Source organism: Suncus etruscus, chromosome 17 (genome assembly GCF_024139225.1).
Source record: "Suncus etruscus isolate mSunEtr1 chromosome 17, mSunEtr1.pri.cur, whole genome shotgun sequence".
In the NCBI taxonomy this organism is placed as follows: domain Eukaryota; kingdom Metazoa; phylum Chordata; class Mammalia; order Eulipotyphla; family Soricidae; genus Suncus; species Suncus etruscus.
This window is the reverse complement of record NC_064864.1, coordinates 23,171,864-23,196,480: the sequence shown is the minus strand read 5'-3', so window position 1 is coordinate 23,196,480 and position 24,617 is coordinate 23,171,864. Positions and strand designations below refer to the sequence as shown.

General features: G+C 46.4%; 2 protein-coding genes across 2 annotated transcripts; both read right to left on the bottom strand.

Moving 5' to 3' along the window:
- Window positions 1–1,668: 1,668 nt before the first annotated feature.
- Window positions 1,669–12,092, bottom strand: LOC126033736 (glutathione S-transferase theta-3-like). The gene is made up of 5 exons (XM_049790746.1): window positions 11,981–12,092; window positions 8,561–8,648; window positions 3,629–3,779; window positions 2,150–2,326; window positions 1,669–1,863 (listed from the first exon to the last, which is right to left on the bottom strand). Exons 1-5 carry the CDS (start codon window positions 12,090–12,092, stop codon window positions 1,669–1,671), a joined length of 723 nt encoding a protein of 240 aa, XP_049646703.1.
- Window positions 12,093–15,055: 2,963 nt separating this feature from the next.
- On the bottom strand, window positions 15,056–22,988 carry LOC126033761 (glutathione S-transferase theta-1-like). Its single transcript, XM_049790765.1, has 5 exons — window positions 22,865–22,988; window positions 20,940–21,027; window positions 18,288–18,438; window positions 15,925–16,101; window positions 15,056–15,536 (listed from the first exon to the last, which is right to left on the bottom strand). The coding sequence occupies exons 1-5, from the start codon at window positions 22,974–22,976 to the stop codon at window positions 15,342–15,344; spliced, it is 723 nt and encodes a 240-aa protein (XP_049646722.1). The 5' UTR covers window positions 22,977–22,988; the 3' UTR covers window positions 15,056–15,341.
- Between the last annotated feature and the right edge of the window lie 1,629 nt (window positions 22,989–24,617).

The window sequence follows — 24,617 nt, the reverse complement described above, 5'->3', positions numbered from 1 at the left end:
CAACCCCTGAGCTCGGCTGAATGGCAACCCCAAAACAAAACAAAAATAATAATAATAATAACAACAACAACATAAGATGCTTGAGTAACACCATTTTGTGGGATTTGGGGGCTAACCTTTTTCCTCATGAGCTTTATTAATTAAAAAAAAATCTTCGTCAAGTCCAAGAGATAGTATAGGCCAATGGTCCTCAAACTATGGCCCGCGGGCCACATATTGTATTTGTATCTGTTTTGTTTCTTCATTGCAAAATAAGATATATGCAGTGTGCATAAGAATTCGTTCATAAGTTTTGTTTTTACTACAGTCAGACCCTCCAATGGTCTGAGGGATAGTGAACTGGCCCCCTGTTTAAAAAGTTTGAGGACCCCTGGTATAGGCGATCTGATGCTTGTCTTGCATGTTGCTGACCGTGAAGGACCCCTGATCCTGGTGTTTCCCTGAACACCACCAGAAGTGATCCCTGAGCACCAAGCCAAGAGTAAGTCCTGACTTACAACCAGGTCTTATCCCCAACAAAAAAGACTTTGATTAAAAACACATTATTGAAGTTGCCATACTTCCATCAGTGTTGTGAAATCAGTTGAACTGTCAATGAAAATATAACTGGTACTGCATAGGTGTATATGAATGATTACAATTACAATAATTTTTTTAATTATTTTGTTTTTTTATTTTTGGGGGGGCACACCCATTAGATGCTCAGGGGTTACTCCTGGCTAAGCGCTCAGAAATTGCCCCTGGCTTGAGGGGACCATATGGGACGCCGGGGGATCAAACCGCGGTCCTCCTCTTCTTCCTCCTCCTCCTCCTCCCCCTCCTCCTCTTCCACCTTCTCCTCCTCCTGCTCCTTCTGCCTTTTGTTTGTTTTGTTTTGTTTTGAGGCTCCCCCAGCTATGCTCAGGGGTTACACCTGGCTCAGTGCTCAGGAATCACTCCTGGCATGCTTGGGGGGACCATATAGGATGCCAGGAATTGAACCTGGGTTGTTCACATGCAAGGCAAGTGCCTTGTCCACTAAACTATTCTCAGCTGCTTTTCAAGGGTTAGCCTCCTGTGTGACCTGTACTCATCCCTGGAGGCATGACACTGACTGCCCTGAGGGAAAGAAGGAGTAGGGCTGAGGGGGAACCTGGGTGGAACCTGGGACTGTGAACTCAGGAATTCTTCCTGAAGGAGCCAAAATAGTGGCAGAGACCAAAAGCCCCGGAGAACTCCCAGTAAGGGTGATGAGAGGCTCTGCAGGCATTGGAAACAGCTGGGCTTGGGCCAGGATAGAAGTTCAAAGAAGAGGTTGGAACATGATGGAATACTCTGTACAAGCAGAAGGGAGCTGCTGGGAAGAAAGGGAGTGGGAGATGGATACAAAGTTCAAGGTTTGCCCTAAAACTTCAGGACTGAGAGAAACAAAGAAAGACTGCAAACAAAGAAAGTATAGAGTCAAACGTTGCATTTACTAAACTCTTTCCAGACGGTCCACGGGAGTTGGAGTGGAGGAGACAAAAGATAGAGTAGGGAGAAAGGCCTGATTGTGGAGTTAGCTGTGTGGACCTGACACTATGTGCAGGGACTTGCTCACTGCCCAGGAGAGGAACTCCAGCTGACCACTGGAAACTCCTGTCTTTGTCATGGGCACTGGTAGTGACTCTCTAGGTCCCTCCCTGGCCCTCAGTGCAAAAGGACCTGCACCAAGGGCTTCAGTTTCTCCTTTATAGTAGCATCTGCTGGAGGCAGGTCCTTGATCTTCATGATGGTAGCGTGGGCCTCCTGGAACAGGGTGTCCCCTATAGCGGCCTCCACTCGCTGACGCCATGCATCCAGCTTGGGGCGGCTCTTGAAGAAATGGCAGCCAGCACAGATGGGCTATGGGGAAAGGTTTCCAGGGAGAGTTTTGAGCACCATCAAGGACAAGATAGGTAGCCCTGGCTTAGGGGAAGAGTTTCCCTCTTCTACACACTTGCAATGGACTGGGGTTCTCCCCTAGAGACACTGGGAAATCTTCACTGCAGTGGGCTTTTGAACCCCATTTTTCTCGGAGCATGAAATGACTTCCCCTAAGAATTGGAGATGGGGGAAATATGAGCTGCTGCACTCATTTCCTCCCAGATAATTTATTGCCCAGGGTGTCACCCCACCCCACAGCACTCACATGCATCAGTTCTGTGATGGCTACCAGGTCAGCCACAGAGATAAGGGGCCCAGCAAGAAAGGCCTGGTCCTTCAGGAACTTGTCTTCTAACAGCTGCAGGCATCTATCCAGTTCAGCCAGAGTGGACACCAACATCTCAGGTGGCACTTGTTGGCCCATGAATTTAGGAATAATCACCTAGTGGGTGGGCAGGCAGAGAGAAAGCTCAGGATGTGGCCAAAGCCAGCCTGGCTCCTTTTCTCACCAGTCTGCCACCAGACTTTTTATTTCTCCGTGTTCTGTCTACCCACCCATAAATACCACCCCTCTTCTAAAAGAGATAGCCCCTACCATTCCCTGGGTCTGTCTTTGCAACATCCTATATTATAGAACCTATACGAATTTCTCTTCAATTAAATCTCTGCTGGTGTGCCAGGGAAAAAGCTCCATGGGTCAAAGCACATGGAAAGTCAGGGTTCAGTTCCCAGCATTACATGGTCCCCCATCAGCATCAAGCAGGACCTAAGCCAGAAGTAGACTGACCCCCCAAGTACCACCAGGTATGCTCCCAATCAAAAGAATCCCAACATCTCCCTGATTTCCTTTTTTTTTTTTTTTTGTCCATTTTTCTCTTCTATCATGATACATTTCCAAGAGCATCTTAATACTAAGAACATTGATCCTAACTTATCTTTGCCTGGATCTTCTCCCATTTTTTCCTTGTTCTAAGCTTAATTTGTATTTTCTTAGCACAAAATGTCATTTTATGTGTAAAACTTATTAGGCCTTTCCTGAAGTTCCTCTACTCTTTCTAGGCTTTAAAATTCTAACATACCCAGAAATTAAACGAACATTTGTCTAATGTTGATAAATTGTATCGCCTTGTGTCTTCTTAATTTTGAGGGTTTTTTTTTTTCACTTAACATCTTTCCAGATGGCAAGTGAAAGCAAAGTGGAGAGAGGAGAGAGAAAGATAGAGTTCTTTCTTTTCTCCTGCAAAAGGCAATGTTCTCAGGCAGCTTGGTAAATGCAAAAGAACAAAGTATTATATTCCAGAAGCTCAGGAACCACAGCAGGTGGGGTAGAGGTGGGGGCAGGTCCATCTTTAATTCAGTTTTCCCTCTGGATTAGAACCTGATTAGAACTCTGGTTAGGGACCCTCTGGTATTCTCTAGTATTTGGTGTTGGAAGGTCTCAGTTCCAAACAGAAATTTTAAACTAGAAGCACCCCACCAGGGCATCTTAGGAGGGATCCCCTCCTCTCTTCCGAAGTATCAGCCCCCATGAAGCTCACCTTCTTTTTTTTTTTTTTTTTTTTTGGTTTTTGGGGCCACACCCGGCTATGCTCAGGGGTTACTCCTGGCTGTCTGCTCAGAAATAGCTCCTGGCAGGCACGGGGACCATATGGGACACCGGGATTCGAACCAACCACCTTTGGTCCTGGATCGGCTGCTTGCAAGGCAAACGCCGCTGGGCTATCTCTCCGGGCCCGAAGCTCACCTTCTGCCATAGGACCCGGGTGCAGCTACTCCGCAGGGCTGTGTGCTGCCATGCCAGGTACTCGTCCACGCGGGCACGGCTTTGCAGGTCCTGAGGATACCAGTGATCAGGCGTCTCAAATTTGCGGCTCATATACAACAAGATGGCCACACTGGAGGGGGGGGGGCATAATGTGAGAGAGACAGATGTCCAGGTCATTTGCTGCCACTTCAGGACCTGGCTGCTGGCATGTTTTTCCCAAGCCCCTCAGAATGGGAGGTTTTACCCTTTCATTTGCAGAATGGCAATAGGAGGCTCCAAAGAGGCCAGATGACTGCCCATGGTTGCACAGTTCTAAGTTGGGTTGATCATGAGAAATGATAATGCAGAGGGAAAAGGAAAATATTATGGAATTTAAGAGTAAAGGATTGTCTGTCATGTAGATAGTATAGCCAAAAGGTTGCCTGTCCTGCATGCAGTTGACCCAGGTTCTATCTTTGACATCCTATATGGTCCCTTGAGCCTATCGGGAATGATCTGTGAGCCAGAACCAGGAGGAAATGCTGAGCACCAAGTGTGACCACCTCCAAAAAATGGAAGGGGAAGCTGCCTGGAACTTGTTAATAGCATAAAAGCAATTAGGGTGCCCCATCCCAATATATCCCAAACATGAACAAGGGGGTTTATTGGCCCCTCAAACTCCACTGTGGCTGACACAGGAAACTGATTCATGCCCTGACGTTGTTCACCACCCACCCACCCAAGACAACAGCCCCCTCCTAAGGAGATCCTCTTGGCAACCTTCCCTTCTTTCCTCATGCTATTGTGGGAATGCATTGCCCCCATCACAGATGCTAAAGCCAGGAAAATGTATCTTACTACTCTCACTCACTATGGTAGAGAAGGCCATAGTGTGGTCCCCAGAGAGGTGGGGTTATTCATTATTACCAAGTAATAAAGGAGTAAGTCAACTAATAAATCCTAACCCCAAAAATCCTCTCGCCATTAACCCTGAAGGCTGGGTTTCCTTCATACGTTTAGGACATGAATAACCTCCAATCCTACAGAGCAAACCTTTTTACTCAGTCTAAAGACTCTCCACTTTCTCCAGCACCACTGCCTTGATCTGAGCAACAGCACTCTTTTTTTTTTTGTTTTTGTTTTTGTTTTTGGGCCACACCCGGCGATGCTCAGGGGTTACTCCTGGCTGTCTGCTCAGAAATAGCTCCTGGCAGGCACGGGGGACCATATGGGACACCGGGATTCAAACCAACCACCTTTGGTCCTGAATTGGCTGCTTGCAAGGCAAACGCCGCTGTGCTATCTCTCCGGGCCCGCAACAGCACTGTTGCCTGGATTAGTGATTAGCCTTCTCACCCCCTCCAGATGGATCTTTTAAGATCTAATTAGAGAAGAGGAGAGATAGTATAGGCACTTGCCTTGTACACAGTTGACCTGAGATCAATTCTGGACTCCTGAGCACTGTCAGGAGAAATCTCTGAGCACAGAGCCAAGAGTGAGCCCTGAGAAATGCTGGGTGTGATGCCCTAAACCAAATAATAATAATAATAATAATAATAATAATAATAATAGAGATGATGGTGATGATAGAAACCTAAAGGCAAGAGTAATATTACCAGCAAGGGGTGTATTTGCCTTGCTTGTGGTCTAATTAGGTTCAATCCGCTCTCAATATGGCACTGCTAGAAGTGATTCCAAAGTGTAGATCCAGAACCCCCTGAGTACTGCCAGGTGTGGCCCCAAGATAAACAAAATAACAATAATAATAGAACCCAAAGTTGGGTAATATCTCAAAGGGCTTGAGCATATGTTTGCTTGTTTGTTTATTTTAGGTGGTTCTCAGGAGATTGTACCACATGCAAGAAGGAAAGCTCCCTACCCACATTACTATGGCTCTGGCCCCTCCAACATGTTTTGCACACAGGAAGCCAGGTTCAGTATCTGGCCAGGCAAGAAGCAGTACCCAAGTACTGCTAGGTGTGACTCCAAAACCAAATAAAAAATAAACTCAAAGGCCTAAAACTCTCCTGCATTTGAAACCATCTTATGGCCCTATCTGTCTTCCATACAGGACATGTCAATTTTCCCCATATGCTTCTCTCTGGTTTTATCCCTGCTCTCTTTCTTCACCATGCTGTCCTCCTTACCCTTTTGTCTGTACCCCAAATGTTGTCCCACCTCATGGCTTTTGGCCTCACTGTCCTCTCTTGCCAGAAAACCTTTCCCCACATGGTTTGCATCTCCACTCCTACATGTCTCTGCTCAGGTGCCTCCTCAGGGGAAATTTGACCTTCTCTTTACAATATTCCCATGCTAACCTTGTAGTATTTCTCTCTCTCTCTCTCTCTCTCTCTCTCTCTCTCTCTCTCTCTCTTTCTCTCTCTCTCTCTCTCTCTCTCTCTCTCTGTCTCTCTCTCTCTCCCCCCCTTTGGTTTTTGGGCCACGCCCAATGACATTCAGGGGTTACTCCTGGCTATGTGCTCAGAAACCACTCCTGGCTTGGGGGACCATATAGAATGCCAGGGATTGAATCCAGGTCCGTCCTGGGTCAACCACATGCAAGGTAAACGCCCTACCTCTGTGCTATCCCTCCGGCCCCAATATTTTTGTTTTGTTTTGTTTTTTAATTTTTTTGGGGGGGCCACACCCGGTGATGCTCAGGGGTTACTCCTGGCTGTCTGCTCAGAAATAGCTCCTGGCAGGCACGGGGGACCATATGGGACACCGGGATTCGAACCAACCACCTTAGGTCCTGGGTTGGCTGCTTGCAAGGCAAATGCTGCTGTGCTATCTCTCCAGGCCCCCAATATTATTCTTTTTAAGGTGCACATCATGTTATGTGTTACTCAAGTAGGAAGGGGACAGGGGCTGGAAATGAGGTACTGGAAAGCAATAATACCAGGTAGTAAAGGAGTAAGCCAACTAATAAACCCTAAATCCAAGTAGCCTCTCATCACTAGCCCTGAAGGCTGGATCTACTTACTACACTTAGGACTGAGACTTAAATGACTAACTGGCACCAGCACCTGCCCAGAGAAGACTGGGCCCCTTCTGAGAGGAGAAACTCCCAACAGATGACTGTGGTAAGACACAGAAGGTGGACCACCAAAGTTCAAAGCATTTTCCCAGCAATAGATGCTTATCTACACAGAAAGCTCCTGTGTGTGTGTGGGGGGGGGGGGAAGTTCTGGAGAAAACCTATAAAACTTACTTTGCTAAGTCGTAGCATGACTCACCATTATAGGGGATATGTACATCTCAGTTTGGGGTGTGTAATTTCTCTTTTTACTTTATGGGGTACCCTAGGTTCCCTTCTGGAGATGCCCATGTTGTCTCTTGAAAATGTTATTCTCTCTTTCCTCTTCATAATCTCTAAGTAATACTCTTTAACCTTATTATTGATCATGTCTCAATTTTTTCTTTTTTTTTTCCTTTTGTTTAGGTTTTTGAGCCACACCCCAAAATGTTCAGAAGTTACTCCTGGTGGTACTCGGGGAACCATATGAAATACCAGGGATCAACTTTGAGACGGTTGCATGCAAGGCAAACACCCTAGCTGCTGTACTATGGCTTTAGCACCATTGTCCTAAAATTATTTTCTACAAATTATTATTATTATTATTATTATTATTATTACTATTATTTTGGTTTTTGGGCCACTTCCGGCCGTGCTCAGGGGTTACTCCTGGCTGTCTGCTCAGAAATAGCTCCTGGCAGGCATGGGGGACCATATGGGACACCGGGATTCGAACCAACCACCTTAGGTCCTGGGTCGGCTGCTTGCAAGACAAACACCGCTGTGCTATCTCTCCGGGCCCTACAAATTATTTTCTCCCCTCTACAAGGGAAAGTGACATATCTGAAAAGAGCCTGGACAGGAGTTAGGAGTGATTACTATTACTTTTTTTTTTTTTCAGTTTTTGGGTCACACCTGGTGGCACCCAGGGGTTACCTTTGGCTCTGCACTCAGAAATCATGCTTGGCAGGCTTGAGGGACCATATGGGGTGTCAGGGATCAAATCTGGGTCCATTCCAGGCCAGCCTCATGCAAGGCAAATACCCTACCACTGTGCTATCTCTTCAGCCCAGGAATGATTTTTCTTTTCCTGCAAAAAAGCAGCTCCTCTCTCCAACCTAAGTTCCTTAGATTCCTGAGAACTTGGGTGGTAGAGATTAATTTCTCCACTGTGTAGATCAAGTGAGACTCAGGTACAATCTAATGATAGTTCAGTGGAACTGCTGGGACATGAAGGACAAGGCTTCATAGGTGTGATTTTATCACATCTACAGAATTTATCAGTCCTAATCCTCCCAGGGACTTCCTAGTGTGGGGTGGATAGAGAGGAAAGCAGTAAACTCTCCTCTTGAGGCTACGCCCTCTCATCTCCCCACTTCACTTACGTCACCTGCAACATAACCCACTTACATAGGTTTACATAAACTATTGTAAGTTTCTCCTGAGTATGAGTTTTTGGAGATCAAGTACTTGAAGCTGTCCACTGCCTCTATGTCAGGGGTCAGATTCTAGTTCTAATGTGCTCTCAGCAAACAGCCTCTGAAGCTTTCTGGGTGTTGTGTTGATTCAGGAAAATAGTCATTATCCCACAGTATTTGCAGGAACAGCAAAGTCAAAATCCCTAGTACAGCTGTTATTCAATACTTATCATTCTCCTGTCTGAGAGATGGATGTGCAGTAAGCAAGCCTGAAAGTTGGTCCAGCTTATTTTTTGTGACTTGTGTGCCAGTCCTCCTGTCTCCTAGCTTCATCTACTCAATGCAGTGTGAAGCAGGGGTACAGGACCCCCATTTCTGAGCACCTTGGACAGTTTCTTCACCCTGAGGCCAGCATAGGTTCTGGGACTGGCCACAGTGGACATTATTGCTTATGTAACTGTCCCCATGAGGACCTATAGCATCCCAGGGACTGGTTACCTCTCAGCTAAGGTGAAATCTCCATCCTTCAAGGCTGGAACCTTCTTAAGGGGGTTCACTTGGGCAAAGGCATCGCTGTGGTGCTGACCTGTGGGAGAGACAGTGAGGTCATTAGGGAGGTCCCTGCACCTCCTTGGATCTACCAGCCCCCGTTCCAGTGTCCAGGCTCCAGCACTCTCAGGTGCCTGGAGAACAGAAAAAGGGAGGCCACTGAGCTGGTGTCTCTATCAAAGACTCTAAGCCTGTTGCCCCATTTGTTGGGTCCTGTTTATTCCTTTGTTGGTTGTTTGTGTATCTGCAAAGAGCTCCCAGAATGAGAAATTGATTCCCATCCCCTTGTCCCCTTTTGGGGGGGAGATCTTGGTAATATTTATCAGCAGCAAATAATCCACACAGACAGGAGGGTTAAGGCGTAAAATGTTGGGCAAAGATAGTCCTTTGTCAGCCTGCTGCTAGCTCCAAAACACACCTGGAGCCAGCCAGTTAACTCTGGCAAAGGACCCTGAACACCTCTCTCCCAAACTATTTATTAGGCTCTCAACAGCACACCTGTTGGTGTGAGACCCTGGATTTGGTGTAGATACCTAAGACCCACCCATTTCTGGGAGGGGTCTTGGGAACCGGATATTAGGTGTGACCTTACCTGCAAGACCCGGCCCATTCCTGGGAGGGGTCTTGGAAAAGTTAGATAAGCCTTGGACCGAGGGAATTGGGCCCTTTCGGCCCTGCTGAGCTCGCTGGCTTTGGGATCTCTGTTTCTGGTCTTGGACCAGGATGGAGACCAAAGGGAAGATGGCTGAAAGGGTTAAGACGCAGGGTAGCCTAGAATGGCTGAATGCTTAAAAGGTTATGAGATAGGCCACACACATGTGGTGAATAGGGCATGAATAAAGTTAATGCTTCCTGAAGCCCGCCTGTAAGTGAGTGATTTCGCCTTTCACCTGGGCCTGGGACGCCGGCTGGATGGGGTTGCAGAGCCACGTGGCCTGGAATGGCATCCACCACCATCCAGCCCCATCGTTAATTATTTGATTCTACACACACCCACCTGAAAGGTCAAGGTGGGACAACAGGCAAAGAATAATCTTATGAAAATATTTTCATATACAACAAAGCCCACCAGAGAGACACTTTTCCTGGATTCAACTCCTTGGGAATCTGGACCAAGCAGCATCTCAACTTGGGTTGGGGCAAGATATGGGGGGGTGGGTGGGGGAGAACATATTTATTATTAGGAACTGCAATTGGCACTCTACCAACCCCAGTCAATTCCATCCATCTGACAGACACTCCAGCCCCTGTCAACCTCGTGACTTGCTGTTGTAGTTCACTTATTTCCCTCCTCAGTGTGTTACCTGTCCAGATTCTAGAGCTCCATCCATCCAGTCTCTCTCTGGACAGGAACACCTGCCCCATTCAGAGAGCAGCAACCCCCCCCCCCCAGCAGATCAGCACTTTGTTCCCCATGCTATAGTTTCACCCACTAATGAAGAGCCCAGGTGTCACACCTGTAGCTTTCCAGTTAGAGTCATGCTATTGGCACATCGATAATTGTGTCCAGCCTTTAGTGTGACCTTCACCTGTGACTCTACAATCAGGGATCACTCCTGGCAGAATTCTGGGGCCAATATGTAGTACCAGTACCCGCTATGCTACCACTCTGACCCTTCTTTGGCCTTCTACAGAGTGGACAGAGTCACTCCTCCCCCATTCTACCTTTTAAACAGTTTCTGTGTCCAGCTTCTGTCCCTTCCCAATGCCAGAACACAAATTGGTAGCATAGTAGCAGACAACGGAGGCTACATGCACCAAAGCAGGTGAGCAGGTCCAAACAGTTTAAATCTCCCTTGTAGCCTGCTCAAGGAATTCTGGCACTGGAACTTGCCCTCCAGTGCAGTTAGTTGCAGGCCTGCTCAGTCATTGCATTCTGCAAAGGTGAAAAGATTCTAGGCATAGGTAGGAGCAAAGAGAGGATCAGATCCAGGTGATCAATCCTCTCCTGATACTCAGAAAAAAGGGTCTACTCCTACTAGGAAATTAGGGAATAAATACACAAGGACACAGAGTCTTCTAAATCCTGCAGTGGGAGGCATTTGGGTTCTCTCTTTACTTTCTTAAATCCCTCCCACTGCTTTCCACCTGCTCTACTTCCTCTTAACCTGTATTTTGAAGAATACTTTGTATTCACTTGGCAGAAATGCAGGTTCTTTGAAAAATATACAGTTGGAGCTAGGAATGTAGCTAAGAGTTAGGGCACTTGCTTTACATGTGTGTTTTGAACTAGGTTCAATACCCAGCACTGTAATAATAATAATAATAATAATAATAACAATAATAATAATGGGCCAGAGAGATAGCATGGAGGTAAGGCATTTGCTTTGCATGCAGAAGGTCTGTGGTTTGAATCCCTGCATCCCATATGGTCCCCTAAGTCTGCCAGGAGCAATTTCTGAGCATAGAGCCAGGAGCAACCCTTGAGCGCGGCCGAGTGAGACGCCCCCCAAAATAATAATAATAATAATAATAATAATAAATAATGAGGAAGATGGGGAGGAGGAGAAGAAAGAGAGGAGAAAGTAGAGAAGAAGGAAAAGAAGGAGGGGAGGAGGAAGAGGAAGAGGAGGAGAAGAAAGAAGGGAAGAAGGAGGACGAGGATGAAGATAAGAAGGAAGAGGAGGAGAAGGTGAAGGAGAAGAAGAGGAAGAAGGAGAAGGAGGTGGTGGAGGAGGAGGAGGAGGAGGTGGAGGAGAAGGAGGAGAACAATAAGAAGAACAAGAAGAAGAAGAAGAAGAAGAAGAAGAAGAAGAAGAAGAAGAAGAAGAAGAAGAAGAAGAAGAAGAAGAAGAAGAAGAAGAAGAAGAAGAAGAAGAAAAGAAGGAGGAGAAGAAGAAAAGAAGGAGGAGGAGGAGAAGAGGAAGAAGAAGAAGAAGAAGAAGAAGAAGAAGAAGAAGAAGAAGAAGAAGAAGAAGAAGAAGAAGAAGAAGAAGAAGAAGAAGAAGAAGAAGAAATGCTATGATGATAACAATGATGATGATGTTAGGGCTGGAGAGACTGGAGAGAGAGCACAGCGGTAGGGCATTTGCCTTGCATACAGCCAACCTAGGACGGACAGTGATTCGAATCCCGTCATCCTATATGGTTGGTCCCCTGTGTCTGCTAGGAGCGATCTGAGCGCAGAGCCAGAAGTAACCCCTGAGAGCCGCCAGGTGTGATCCAAAATCACACACACAAAACAATGATGATAATCACACGATTATAAGTAATGTAAGTTTCTGCGGCCTATTCCCATCCGTTTGCACGTGCAATCAGACCTTGAGGCCAGAGGAGCTGGAGTGGGGTGGGAGGTCAGGAGTAAATGAGAATGGGGGTGTTTCTCAGCATAAAGTTGGACCAGACCTACCCACATGGCGCCCTACCCACATTTGAGCAGCTCCACAGTGTGTAGCTCGAAGGGGATGCCGTTCTTCTTGGCGAAGATGTAGACGGCGCGGCAGGGCTGGGACAGCAGGTCCAGGTAGAGCTCCAGACCCATGGCCGAGAGCTGGGGTGCCACAGACCACCCGGGAACGGCAAGGCGGAGGGAAACTGCCAGAGCTCGGAGGCAGCAGCCTCGAGCCATTCACAGCCCGAGCTCAGCCATGCCTTCCCCCAATCCATTGGACGGCTCTGTAGGATCTTGGATCAATGAACAATGTGCCCGTTCCTCTGGTTTTCTCAGAGTGTGGAAAGCTGAGGCTAGTTTGGGAGGGAGCGCACAGTACCCCCTCTTTTCTACCTTCTGACATTTCAGTATCTGACATCGTCGAAGGGGACAGAAATGGAAAAGAGAAAGACAAAGTAGGAGAAAGGAGAGTGGGGAGAGAGAATGTGAAAATCAAACAACAGTAAAGTATTGGTCAAGGGTCTTGGGCATTTTAGTGATGAAAGACACACACACACACACGCACACGCACACACACACACACACACACACACACACAGAGTAACTGTATTTCAAAACCAAGAGTCGGGGCTGGTGAAATAGCATGGAGGTAAAGCGTTTGTCTTTCATGCAGGAGGTCATCGGTTCGAATCCTGGCGTCCCATATGGTTCCCCATGCCTGCCAGGAGCAATTTCTGAGCCTGGAGCCAGGAATAATCCCTGAGCACTGCCGGTGTGACCCAAAAACCACCAAAAACAAAACAAAACAAAACAAAACTCAAAACCAAGAGTCATTCTAGCGTTAAGCAAGTGGTGCAAACCCTAATAAGTGAAAATTTGCAGAGGGTGGGAGAAGGGTATCTGGCAATGCTCAGGGTTACTCCTGACTCTGTGCTCTGGGATTACTCCTGGCAGGCTCAGGTGCCAGGAGGTTGCACTTGTTCGCAAGGCAAGCATCTTATTCACTGTATTATCTCTCCTGCCCCTAATAAGTAAATTTAGAAAATGATTTGCAACGGAGGAAGAATGGGAAGGAGGAAAACTTAGGTCATTATAGGAGAGATGTTGACATTGTGAATGGTGGATTTAGAAAGTAGTACTGAATGCCAGAGACTGTTACTAAAAGCTTTGTTGATCATGAGGAAGGGGCAGGAGTGATAGAACAGTGGGAAGGATGTTTGTCTTATAAAGGAAAACAAAAGAAAAGAAAGATCAGAGAAGACAGTAGTGATAAAAATGGTGCATCAAGAAAGGTGTTTCCAGCATAAGTCCTAGTGTATTTAGGGTTGGACGGATTGGACTGCCAGAAATTACTCCAAGCCATATTCCCACTTTGAGGATCTTTGAGAAAGTAGCAGCTTAGAAATTCTGGGAGCACAAGTGGAGGAAAGAAGGTAGATCAACTTCCCCTAAGCCCTATGCCCAGAATGGTGGCTGAGAAGGGTGTGTGAACCCTTCTTCCCTTCCAGACTCAAGGAAAGAATGATCCTCCCTCTCCAGCTTTCAGTACCTGGGTTATAGTTCTGACATAGCTAATCCCACATGGGAAAAATGATAGGGGCTGCTCTTTTACCTAGAAATTTGTGAAGGAGTGGTTGCAACTCTCACAAAGTTCCTCCAACTAAGGTTCCAAGGCTCCCTAAAATCTGTAGCTATGATGCCCCCAATCCTTAAAGCCTCCTGGGATGAGAAGACTGCCACAACCCCAAGCAAGATTCAGAGTAAGCCTTTTGGAGTAAATTATTGGAAAACTAGTCCCCACACTCCTGACTGAAAGAAGACCTAAAGTTCTTTATATTGCCTTATAGGAGACATAGGAGAGCATCTTCCTGGCTTGGCACTACATTCTTTTCCAGGCTGAGAATATGATCCAGCCTTCTTTCCTCCAGTGGCATGTCCTCCTCCACAAATCACTTTTGGCCAGATTACTGCAACATCCAATCCCTCTACTTCCTCCATGGCTGCCCTCCAGTTCAACCCTCACAGAAGCCAAAATATTCTAAAACACAATCCGAGCTTGCATTCTTGTTTCTGTTGGCAGTTTGTAGGCATACCATTTATGATCCCAGGTAGCTAAGTCCTAACCAGGAAAGCTGAAGCTCAGATTTGCCCTTCCTGAACAGGACAGAGAGAAGCAGGCCTTATGATGTTCAGTGCTTGGTGCCAAAGGGCCATGTCTTGAGAAGCTTGCCCTGCTAGCTGAATTAAACCCATTTCTTTAGCCAGTATAGGATGCCTGAGGATGCTCTGATGTAGCTCTTACTTAAAATCAAGGATTTATTAAATCATGGATTCTGGGAGAAGCTTGGCATCCCAGGAAAGAATCAAAGGTAGATTTTCATTTTTGTTTTTGTTGTGTTTTGTTTTTCTGGAAAGAGAAAGTTGTGGAAAATGGTTTAAAAAGTTTTTTGGTCCTGAGCTAAAGAGACATTACAGTGATTAGGGCACTTGTCTTTATGTGGTTGACTTGAGTTCAATCCCCAGAACTTCATATGGTTCCCTGAGCCCAGTCAGAAGTGATCCCTGAGCACTGTCACATGTTATCCCCAAGCAGAGTTCTTTGGTGCTGACATGCTAAAGTTACTCTTAATATATGATTTGTTACTCATTCTATCCTCAAGCAAAATATCCCAAATCATGCATCTTTATTATCAGGATGACCCCTCAATTATTAGCTTGAAGATTTCTTGAAACAATTGTACTTTGACTTACCAAAGATCTGGTTCAGCCCAAAGATTCAATACAGCAGATTCTCTGGAATGGATGCTCAAACCCCACTTAAAAAGAATTATCAGGGGCCAGAGAGATAGCACAGTGGGTAGGGTGTTTGTCTTGCATGCTGCTTGCTGACCTGAGATTCAATCCCCGGCAATCTCACACGGTCTCTTGAGCCTGCCAGGAGCGATTTCTGAGTGCAGAGTCAGGAGTAACCCCTTGGGCTTGAAAAGCAAGCCTGTTTATTTCACCCTTGGCAACTATTAGGGGAAGCTGACCTAGGAAAGGGAGTTGTCTTTTGGATAAAAACCAAGACCCAGGTCAGGAGAGCTGAAATTCAAATAAACCACACGTCAGAGTTGGGAGCAGAGGCTAAAGCTGAGCCAGGTTTTATTGCTTCAACTGGAAAAAACAAATGTGGCAACTGAAGGAGACAAATTCAAGTGTTATATGCATTATATCTCAGGCAGCTATGGAAGATGAGCTGGACTAAGACACGTCCAGATGTCTGGACAGCAGAAGTGCATCAGGAGTATGACAAGCTACTTCTTTACTCAGGGTCTGCTTCCCATGAGAAACTGGAAAATAGAGCACTTCTTCAACTACATAGGGAAGGCAGTGTGGGAAGGAAAGAGCCTTCCTGGCTCAGTGGAGCAAGTACTGCACCCTAGGCATTAGTTTCTGCTTTATGGTAGGGTCTACAGGTGGAAATTCCTTGGCCTTCAGAATGATTTCATGGGCTTCCCTGAAGAGGACTTTTCCCACTGCCTCCTCCACTCGCTGGTACCATGCAGCCAACTTGGGTCGTCTTTCAAAGACTGGGCAGCCAGCACCCACAGCCTAGGTAGAAAAAAAGAACAAGATGGAGGTAGAGAGATGAGGTCAAAGATGGTGATTTGGTTCTGAGACCACAGAACTCCATAAAGGTTTTCAACACCTAATTATAGATAAGGGAGATGTGAGGACATTATGATTTTTTGTTTGTTTGTTTTATTATTATTTTGTTTTTGGGTCACACCCGGCAGCACTCAGGGGTTACTCCTGGCTCTATGCTCAGAAATCGCTCCTCGCAGGCTCGGGGGACCATATGGGATGCCAGGATTCAAACCACCAATGTTCTATATGCAAGGCAAATGCCTTACCTCCATGCTTTCTCTCCTGCCCTGAGATGTGAGGACTTTAGCAATTAGCCTTGATGCCCTCTACCCAGTGGACCCACAGTACTCACATGCATCAGCTCTGTGACAGCTACCAGGTCAGCCAAGGAGATGTGAGGCCCTGCAAGAAAGGCCTGGTTCTTCAGGAAATTGTCCTCAAGAAGCTGCAGGGACACGTCCAACTCTGCCAGTGTAGTTTTCAGAATCTCAGGAGATACTATCTCACCCAGGAAAACAGGAAACATCACCTGGTGATGGGCAAGCAAATTTGGGGTTGGCAGGTAGGTGAAGAGGCAACACATTCCTGAGGGCAGGAGCTGCTTCCTGGTCTCCATTAACTGGCTCTATCCAGAAGAAAGATCCCCTTTACCAGAATTAGCCTATAAAATTTTGATTGGGGTCCGGGCGGTGGCGCTAAAGGTAAGGTGCCTGCCTTGCCTGCGCTAGCCTTGGACGGACCGTGGTTTGATCCCCTGGTGTCCCATATGGTCCCCCAAGCCAGGAGCAACTTCTGAGCGCATAGCCAGGAGTAACCCCTGAGGGTTACCGGGTGTGGCCCAAAAAAGAAAAAAAAAATTTTGATTGGATGAATCAAAGGGGAATCTGATAAAATGGCCTGAAACCCTTGAGAAAGACTCAATAACAGTCAATTAGTTCGTATCGGGGATGGAGAAGGCTGCCTTGTTGACTATTTTATAACCTCTTTACCCCTGAGTATAAATAAGTATTTCTTGGCTGGAGAGATAACTCAAAGGGATGGAAATCATGGTCTTCAATCAGGGATTTGATACCCAGCACTGCATGTTTTATTCAAACTGTGCTAGGAATGAGTAACCCGCCATGTACTATTTTTTTTTTTTTTTTTTTTTTTTTTTTTTTTTGTGGTTTTTGGGTCACACCCGGCAGTGCTCAGGGGTTTTTCCTGGCTTCGTGCTCAGAAATTGCTCCTGGCATGCACAGGGGACCATATGGGACGCCGGGATTCGAACTGATGACCTTCTGCATGAAAGGTAAACGCCTTACCTCCATGCTATCTCTCCGGCCCCATGTACTATTTTTTAATCAGTATATATTTTAAGTAATTAGGAAGATGTGCTCTTTTTTTTTTTTTTCAAACAAAAAAAATGGGTTTTTAGGCCACACCGACAATGCTCAGAGGTTCCTATGTAGTGATCATAGACAGGGCTCAAGCTGCATAAGACAAATGATTTAACCCTTGTACTATGCCTCAGGTTCCAGGAGGATGGACTCTCAATGCCTTCATTCTGTCACTTATAAACAGTGTACCCAGAGCAAAACACTCAAACTTTCTGAGCCAGAGCCTCCATCTACTCATTTATAATAAGGAAAGGGAACAGCAAAATACTTAAAACAATTTCTAACAGATTTGAAGAAAGACATCAATAGCAACACAATAATAGTATGAGACCTCAACACTACCCTGTCCCCCCTCAATAGGTCAACCAGGATAAAACTTAACAAAGATATACTGGTTCTGAAGAAATAGAAAAGAGTGGCTTAGTGCATACATATGTAGCCCTCCATCCCCAGGAAGCAGAATACACATTCTTCTCCAAAGCATATGGGACATTCTCTAAGATAGACCACATGTTGGGTCATAAAAAGAAATGGTATCAACTCTCTTCTCAGATCATGATATACTGAAAATAGGTGAATTGCAGATACAGAGAAATAACTTTAACATCTGGAAATTAAACAGTTCACTACTGAATAGTCAGTCAGAGACAAAAATATAAAGACTCCTGTAAACAAATGAGAATAAAGATAGGAATGATCAGAACTTGTGGGACACAACAGAAGAGGTATTAAGAGGAAAATGTACAGTTTTGCAAGCATTCATTAGGAAGGGAGAAAAGACTTACACAAATAACTTAATGACACGGCTTAAAAAATTGGAAAGTGCGGGCCTGGAGAGAGCACAGCGGTGTTTGCCTTGCAAGCAGCCGATCCAGGACCAAAGGTGGTTGGTTCAAATCCCGGTGTCCCATATGGTCCCCCCGTGCCTGCCAGGAGCTATTTCTGAGCAGACAGCCAGGAATAACCCCTGAGCATTACGGGGTGTGGCCCAAAAACCAAAAAGAAAAAAAGAAAAAATTGGAAAGTGCACCATCACCACCACCACCACCACCACCACCACCACCACCACCACCACCACCACCACCATCACCACCACCACCACCACCACCACCATACCAAAGAAAACAAATTTAAAGAAATTGGAAAGTGATCAACAAAATGAACCAAAAATAGACTTTATAGCATAGCAACCTGGCCACAAAAGAGAATCAAAGTCAGATCAAAGGGAGAATCAAAATCAGATCTATAGAAACCATCCAGACTGAGGAAGGAGAATGCGGTGAGATGTTGGCCCCTTTGTGAGGATGCTATCACTGAACCCTCTTTGGAGCCTCACCTTATGCCACAGGGCCCGAATGCAGTTTCTTCGAAGGTTCACATGCTGCCATGCCAGGTACTCATCCACCCTGGCTCGGGCCTGCAGGTCCTGGGGGTACCAGTGGTCAGGGACCTTATACTTGCGAGTCAGGTATAGCAGGATAGCCACACTGCAGGGAAGGGAAGGTTATGATGGATGGCAGGAGGGCACTTTGCTTGGTGCTTTATAGAGTCCTTTCTTTACCCTTACTCATCCTGTGCCTTATCTATCTGCCTTATTCTCCAAACAAGGAAGTCAGGCTTAGAAAATGAAGGGTGGGCCAGACAATAGATAATACAGCAGGTACGGTGTTTGCTTTGTTCGTAGCCAATCCGGGTTCGATCCCCAGCACTCTATATCCTGAGTCTCAGCAGGAGTGATCACTGAGTATAAGGCCAGCAGTAAGCACTGAGACCAGTGGGTGTGGCCCAAAACAAAAACAAACCAAAAAGAAAGTGAGGAGATTTGCCCTGGGACACATGGGCTTTAAAGCCAAGTGGAAAGACTTCCTAAATCTAATCCCCAAGCTCATGTACAATCTGCCATGATCTCACAGTAGTGTCCTGCTAAAAATTTCAGGGCATTTTCTGGCCAGAGAAAGTTTTCTTGAGGAGAAAAATCAAAGCTGAAATTTCTCAAAACTCAGCTGTTTTCAGGATACAGCCATATTATGTAAAGTCAGACCACATCTGATACTAGCTTGCTCAGAGGCTTTTCCCCTTGTAGTCTGGTCCAAGCTGATCTAGAATTCCATATCTCTATCGAATTCTCAGAAAGTACAGCCACAGATTTTCTTTTCTACATGAATCACAGGAATTCAATGCCTCATCCTATACTCTCTGTTATATTTTTAATTTAATTTAATTTTTGATTTTGGGGCCACACTTGGCGGTGCTCAGGGATTACTCCAGGCTCTGCACTCAGAAACCACTCCTGGCAGGCTCTGGGGAACTATATAGGACACCAGGGATCAAACTCAGGTCAGTCCCGGTTGCCCACCTGCATGGCACATGCCCTACCGCTGTGCTATCCCTCTGGCCTCTCATCCTCCACTCGCTGACAAAAGCAGCCCAGCTCCATGACTGAACTCCAGCTAAATCTTCTCAGATGAGACTGCCCTACAGAGCTAAAAAATGGGACATTTTTCAAAATGGGGTTGGACTGAGCCCCTCTCACAAATCCACCCCAACACTGGAAAACCCAGCAGCCTCTACCCACATGTGCCAAACTTCCAGGTAGAAAAATGGCCTGGCTCCTCCACTAAGCTCCTAAAGAAAATAACAGGCACTGATACTTCCTAGATATTCTGGTTGAGACTAATACCTATGTGAAATTCTCAGAATGGATAAGGGTAGATTTCCCTTTTATGCACAAATCCCAGTAGCCCAGTGTCTCACCCACTCCCTCTGACAGAAACCGCCCAACTTCACAACTTAACCTTATCAAAACTGCCAAGCCACAAAATTTATTTCAAATCTATAAAACTTGAATTGCACAGTTTCTTACAGCCACACAACACTTCAAAATTTTATTGTAGTGTTATCCCAGTGTTATCATAGGAAATCTGATGGGGAAAATCAGATGGGGAAAATCACCAAGCTCAGTGAGTCTAAACAGTAGTACAGAGGTTCAACAAGCTCCAACCACAGCACAATAAATACTTAGACTGACTTTAGTAACATCATAGAAAGATAAAATAGTTATCTCTAATTGACCCTTGTTTGTTTTTTTTGTTTTGGGCCACACCCGGCATTGCTCAGGGGTTACTCCTGGCTGTCTGCTCAGAAATAGCTCCTGGCAGGCACGGGGGACCATATGGGACACCGGGATTCGAACCAACCACCTTAGGTCCTGGATCGGCTGCTTGCAAGGCAAACGCCGCTGTGCTATCTCTCCTTGTTGATCTAAGTTTTGATCATTCTATTTGCCTTTGTGTTTCCACATCATGGGAACTGCTGTTCTTGTGAGGACCAGCTAGAGTCACTCTAGCTCAAAGTGGAGCCAAGGAGTAGCCCAGACACCTGGGGACACTGCAACAAATGTTTGACCACAGGGTTGCCATTATGGGGCAGAATGGAGTGGTTGATTCTGTCCTTTACCTCTGCACCAAGGTACTCACACCAATAACCATAGTACTGGACCAGAAGTAAAAGATCTGCTTGCTTTTCTCATCATGCTTGTCAGCTCGGTTCTGGCCCTGACTGTGGGGACCCTTTCCTTCACCTTTGAGAATCTCAGTTTACTGTCTACAAAACTTATGTGGTTGATTAGTAAAGCACTTATCTTACATGCAAGAGACCTGGGTTTGATCCCCAACACCTAAAGACATAAAATAGAATAAAATAAAATAAAATAAAACAGGGAGCCAGAAAGAAGTTCTAGGCTTAAAGTGTTTCTTTGCAAGTGGCAGATTCTGGTTCAATCCCTAGTACAATATATGGTCCTCTGAGTATAACCAGGAGTGACCCCTTTAGCAAAGAGCCAAGAGTAAGGCCTTAAGCACACCTGGGTGTGGCCCAAACTATCTTCCAAAAAACAGGGGGTCAGGAAAAGGTTAAAATTAACCCAAACAAGGGGTAGGACAAGGACAAGGTCCAGTGAGGTGTGATAGCAACCCCAGGACCCCATTACCTCTCAGATAAGGTGAAGTCCCCATCCTTCAGAGCAGGCACCTTCTTCATGGGATTCACCTGGGCAAAGGCATCGCTGAGGTGCTGGCCTGCAGAGGATGGTGGGTTGTGGAGGAAAGCATTGACCCTTATTTAGTCTGTGTCCATTCCTTGCATGGCCCAGACCCCAATTTCTCCACTTCTCCTGGTCCTAACTATTCTTCTGCATAGCAAAAGCTAGTAGGGAGCACTGTGAGAAGAGAGGAAGTTTCCCTGTCAGCTGGTGCAAAATAGAACTTGGCAGTTTTGCCAGTCCTTATGGAAAACCTTCCCCTGGCCTGTACATATCTTTTTTTTTTTGGGGGGGGGGCCACACCCGGCCGGTGCTCAGGGGTTACTCCTGGCTGTCTGCTCAGAAACAGCTCCTGGCAGGCACGGGGGACCATATGGGACACCGGGATTCGAACCAACCACCTTTGGTCCTGGATCGGCTGTTCGCAAGGCAAACACCACTGTGCTATCTCTCCGGGCCCTGTACATATCTCTTTCCTAGAGCTTAGAATCTTCCAGTTAGGGTGCTGTTGTCCTCTGACTTTCTATCCACCACTCCTGCCATCCCTAGCAACCTGGATTTACATTCAAGGTGTGTTCATTGCAGAGACAAGGTATCTCAACAGCGATCTATGACTGAGTGCCCTTTTTTTTTTTTGTGAGCTCAAAGGTGGAGACACTGTACAGAGCAGCTCTTGCCTTGTAACCAACTTCTACTAGCATTGGGGAGAGTGGCCCTCCTTTTTGGCTTTCCTGAAGCATGAATTTTTGCTATTTTTATCCTGTCCACACACACACCATCCCCCTAAAACTCCAGTCCATTGTCCCCCAGAGATCCTAACCTTTGCAAATATGAGTAGTTTCTGCTCCTGCAGATGAAGCCATAGACAAGTTTCTGAATAGCCTGTAGATCACATCAGTGATCTGAGCATTGCCCTGCTCAGAGTCTTTCCCTGGCTCACCGTGACCCAAGAATTAACGAAAATTCCTCAGAAGCATACACTACTACCTAGCCTCAGCCAATCCCCTGGCATCCACATGTTTTCTCCTTTCAGAGTATTCCCTATCTAGAAACACCCTCTGATCCTCTTCTGGTCAGACACACCTCCACCAACCCCTTATGCTTACTAGCTGGTCGGGAGCACCCCTGCGTCTCACTCTCTGCAGAGGCAAACCCTGGGCAGGACTGTGAGTGGCCCCAGAGGCGACCTGGAGAGAGAAACTAGACCCGGCAAAGAAAACAAAAGAAGAAGGTGCCAATGAAAGAAAGAAGCCACGCTCTACCACATGGGTTCTTCTGTCCCTAGATCCAGGCCACTCTATTCTAGAGCCTGGGGGTGCCTGACTGAGAAACACACAACCCCATCCCGCCCCTTTTTCAAAGATAACCCAGGATAGAAAGATGCAAAGTTCAGAAGGGAACTGAGAGAGCAGGCCTGAGAGGAGGTCTCCAGTGTTTACTGGGGTGTGCAGGGAGAAGAATTAGAAGGGAAGGGGGCAGAGTCTGTGCCAGGGAGTGTCCAGCTATCAGGGACTTAAAAAGAGGAGGAACCGAACTGTACCCACAGAATAGTATCCTCCTTTCCCTTTCCCTTCCTCCCAACTTTTTTTCTAGTTGCTAGCTCAGTGCACCCTCAACCCTTTCACTAGGTGGCTCCTTTCTTCATTCGGTTTCAGGGGAGTCTGGTCGCTTTGTGTTTTTTTATTTGTTTTGTTTTGAGCAGAGTTGGGTGAGTGGCATGAAAGCTGGGTTCCTTGAATCTCGGATTACCTAGTGGGTCGGTCTTTCCTGCAATAGTCCTAGGAAGGAGACTGCGCGAATAGAAGTTCCCTGCACTGTTCGGTCTCCCAGTTTCTTCTAAACCTCTCTGTTGGCCTCAACTCTCCCCGTCCCACCTTTGAGCAGGTCCACGGGGCGCAGCTCGAAGGGGATGTCGTTCTTCTTGGCGAAGATGTAGACAGCGCGACAGGGTTCGGACAGCAGGTCCAGGTAGAGCTCGAGACCCATGTTGGAGGCGATTGGGAGATTGGGACAAACTCCGGAGCTGGGAGCTTTAGACCCGGACCAGGAGGCCATACCCACCGCTTCCCATTGGGCAGCCCAGGCAGGTCCAGCCAATCGGTGGTGAGGCCCTGGGCGTGTCTCAGGGTTCCCAAAATTGGTGCAGGGGTTGGAGTGGGGCTGGAGTGGGGGTAAATGGGCCATCCTCTCCCGATGGCCAGCATTCCCAGTCTTTTTGTGACCGATTTTCACTTATCTCTAATTCTTCAACTCAGTATTCATGTACCCATCAGACACTAACCTGGTTCAGAATCTCTCATCTTTGCCATTTTATAGATAAGGAAATTGGGGCAGGCAGTGATTGCAACCCAAACTGTCTGACATTAGGACCAATTCCTTTAGTCCCCAAAGCCAAAGATCTTTTTTTTTTTTTTTTTTTTTTGGTTTTAGGGCCACACCCGGCATTGCTCAGGGGTTACTCCTGGCTGTCTGCTCAGAAATAGCTCCTAGCAGGCACGGGGGACCGTATGGGACACCGGGATTTGAACCAACCACCTTTGGTCCTGGATCGGCTGCTTGCAAGGCAAACGCCGCTGTGCTATCTCTCCGGGCCCAAAGCCAAAGATCTTGATGCTTGCAAATGGTGAAGTCTTTGGTTAATATTCCATGTTTTGTGGTCACTCACTTTCCTTCCCATAGTCCCCTGAAATTTGACAGATCTTGGTCTTCCTGCTCCTGCCAGTTTAGGGCATGAGCCTTGGTTGGTGCCTGGGTTCATTTCCCGGGTGGGACTTCCGTTCTCCTTTTTTAATTTGTGTGTTTTTGTTTTGTTTTGTTTTGATCACACTTGGTGGCTCTGCCCTCAGGAATCACTTGTAGAGGAGCTCTGAGGACCAAAAAGGATGCCAAGAATTAAATCTGGGTCACCCACATGTAAAGCAAGCACCTTAACCTCTGTACTATCATTATGGCCCCAGTTTCTTCGTTTTTAAATGATGAAAAGAGATACGGCACTCTCGCTGCCTACCATAGACCCAAAAGAAATGAAAACACAGTGTCATAACAATAGTTTGTATCTCTGTGTTGGTTGCAGCATTATTCTTGATTGCCAATATATGGAAGCAATCTAAACTTCCTCAACAAATGAATGGATAAATAAGTGAATCCACAATATTTGTCTCATATATGTTTCTATTTTTTTAACTTTATTTATATTGACTGATTGGATTTTGGGCCACATCCGACAGTGGTCAGGGGTCACTCCTGGCTCTGCACTCAGAAATCATCTCCTGGCAGGCGGGGGGACCATATGGGTGCTGGGAATAAAACCAGGCCCCACTCAGGTTGGCCGCATACAAGGTAAACACCCTACTGTTGTGCTATCTCTCTGGCCCCAATATTTGTCTCATGTAAATAGAATACTATTCCATCTTAAAAGGAAACCCTGCCATTTATAACACTGAAGTGAGCCTTGTGGGCATTAAGCTATATGAGATAGGTCAGACCCAGATAAGCACTCTATAATATAATTAATTTGTAAAATATGATAAAGTAGGGCCCGGAGAGATAGCACAGTGGCGTTTCCAAGAGAGGGCAGAGCTAACAGTTGGGCTGTCATCAACTATGGGGTGGTGCTCCCACTGGGGC

What these genes read in the sequence shown, in the direction of transcription:
- LOC126033761 (XM_049790765.1), bottom strand. Translation starts at nt 22,976, where the DNA reads ATGGGTCTCGAGCTCTACCTGGACCTGCTGTCCGAACCCTGTCGCGCT. An exon ending in CCCCGTGGACCTGCTCAAAG is followed by an intron (nt 21,028 to 22,864) that starts GTGGGACGGGGA and finishes CATCCTCTGCAG; the next exon opens with GCCAGCACCTCAGCGATGCC. An exon ending in TTCGGGCCCTGTGGCATAAG is followed by an intron (nt 16,102 to 18,287) that starts GTGAGGCTCCAA and finishes GCCCATCACCAG; the next exon opens with GTGATGTTTCCTGTTTTCCT.
- LOC126033736 (XM_049790746.1), bottom strand. Translation starts at nt 12,092, where the DNA reads ATGGGTCTGGAGCTCTACCTGGACCTGCTGTCCCAGCCCTGCCGCGCC. An exon ending in CCCGGGTCCTATGGCAGAAG is followed by an intron (nt 2,327 to 3,628) that starts GTGAGCTTCGGG and finishes CCCACCCACTAG; the next exon opens with GTGATTATTCCTAAATTCAT. An exon ending in CCATCACAGAACTGATGCAT is followed by an intron (nt 1,864 to 2,149) that starts GTGAGTGCTGTG and finishes CTTTCCCCATAG; the next exon opens with CCCATCTGTGCTGGCTGCCA.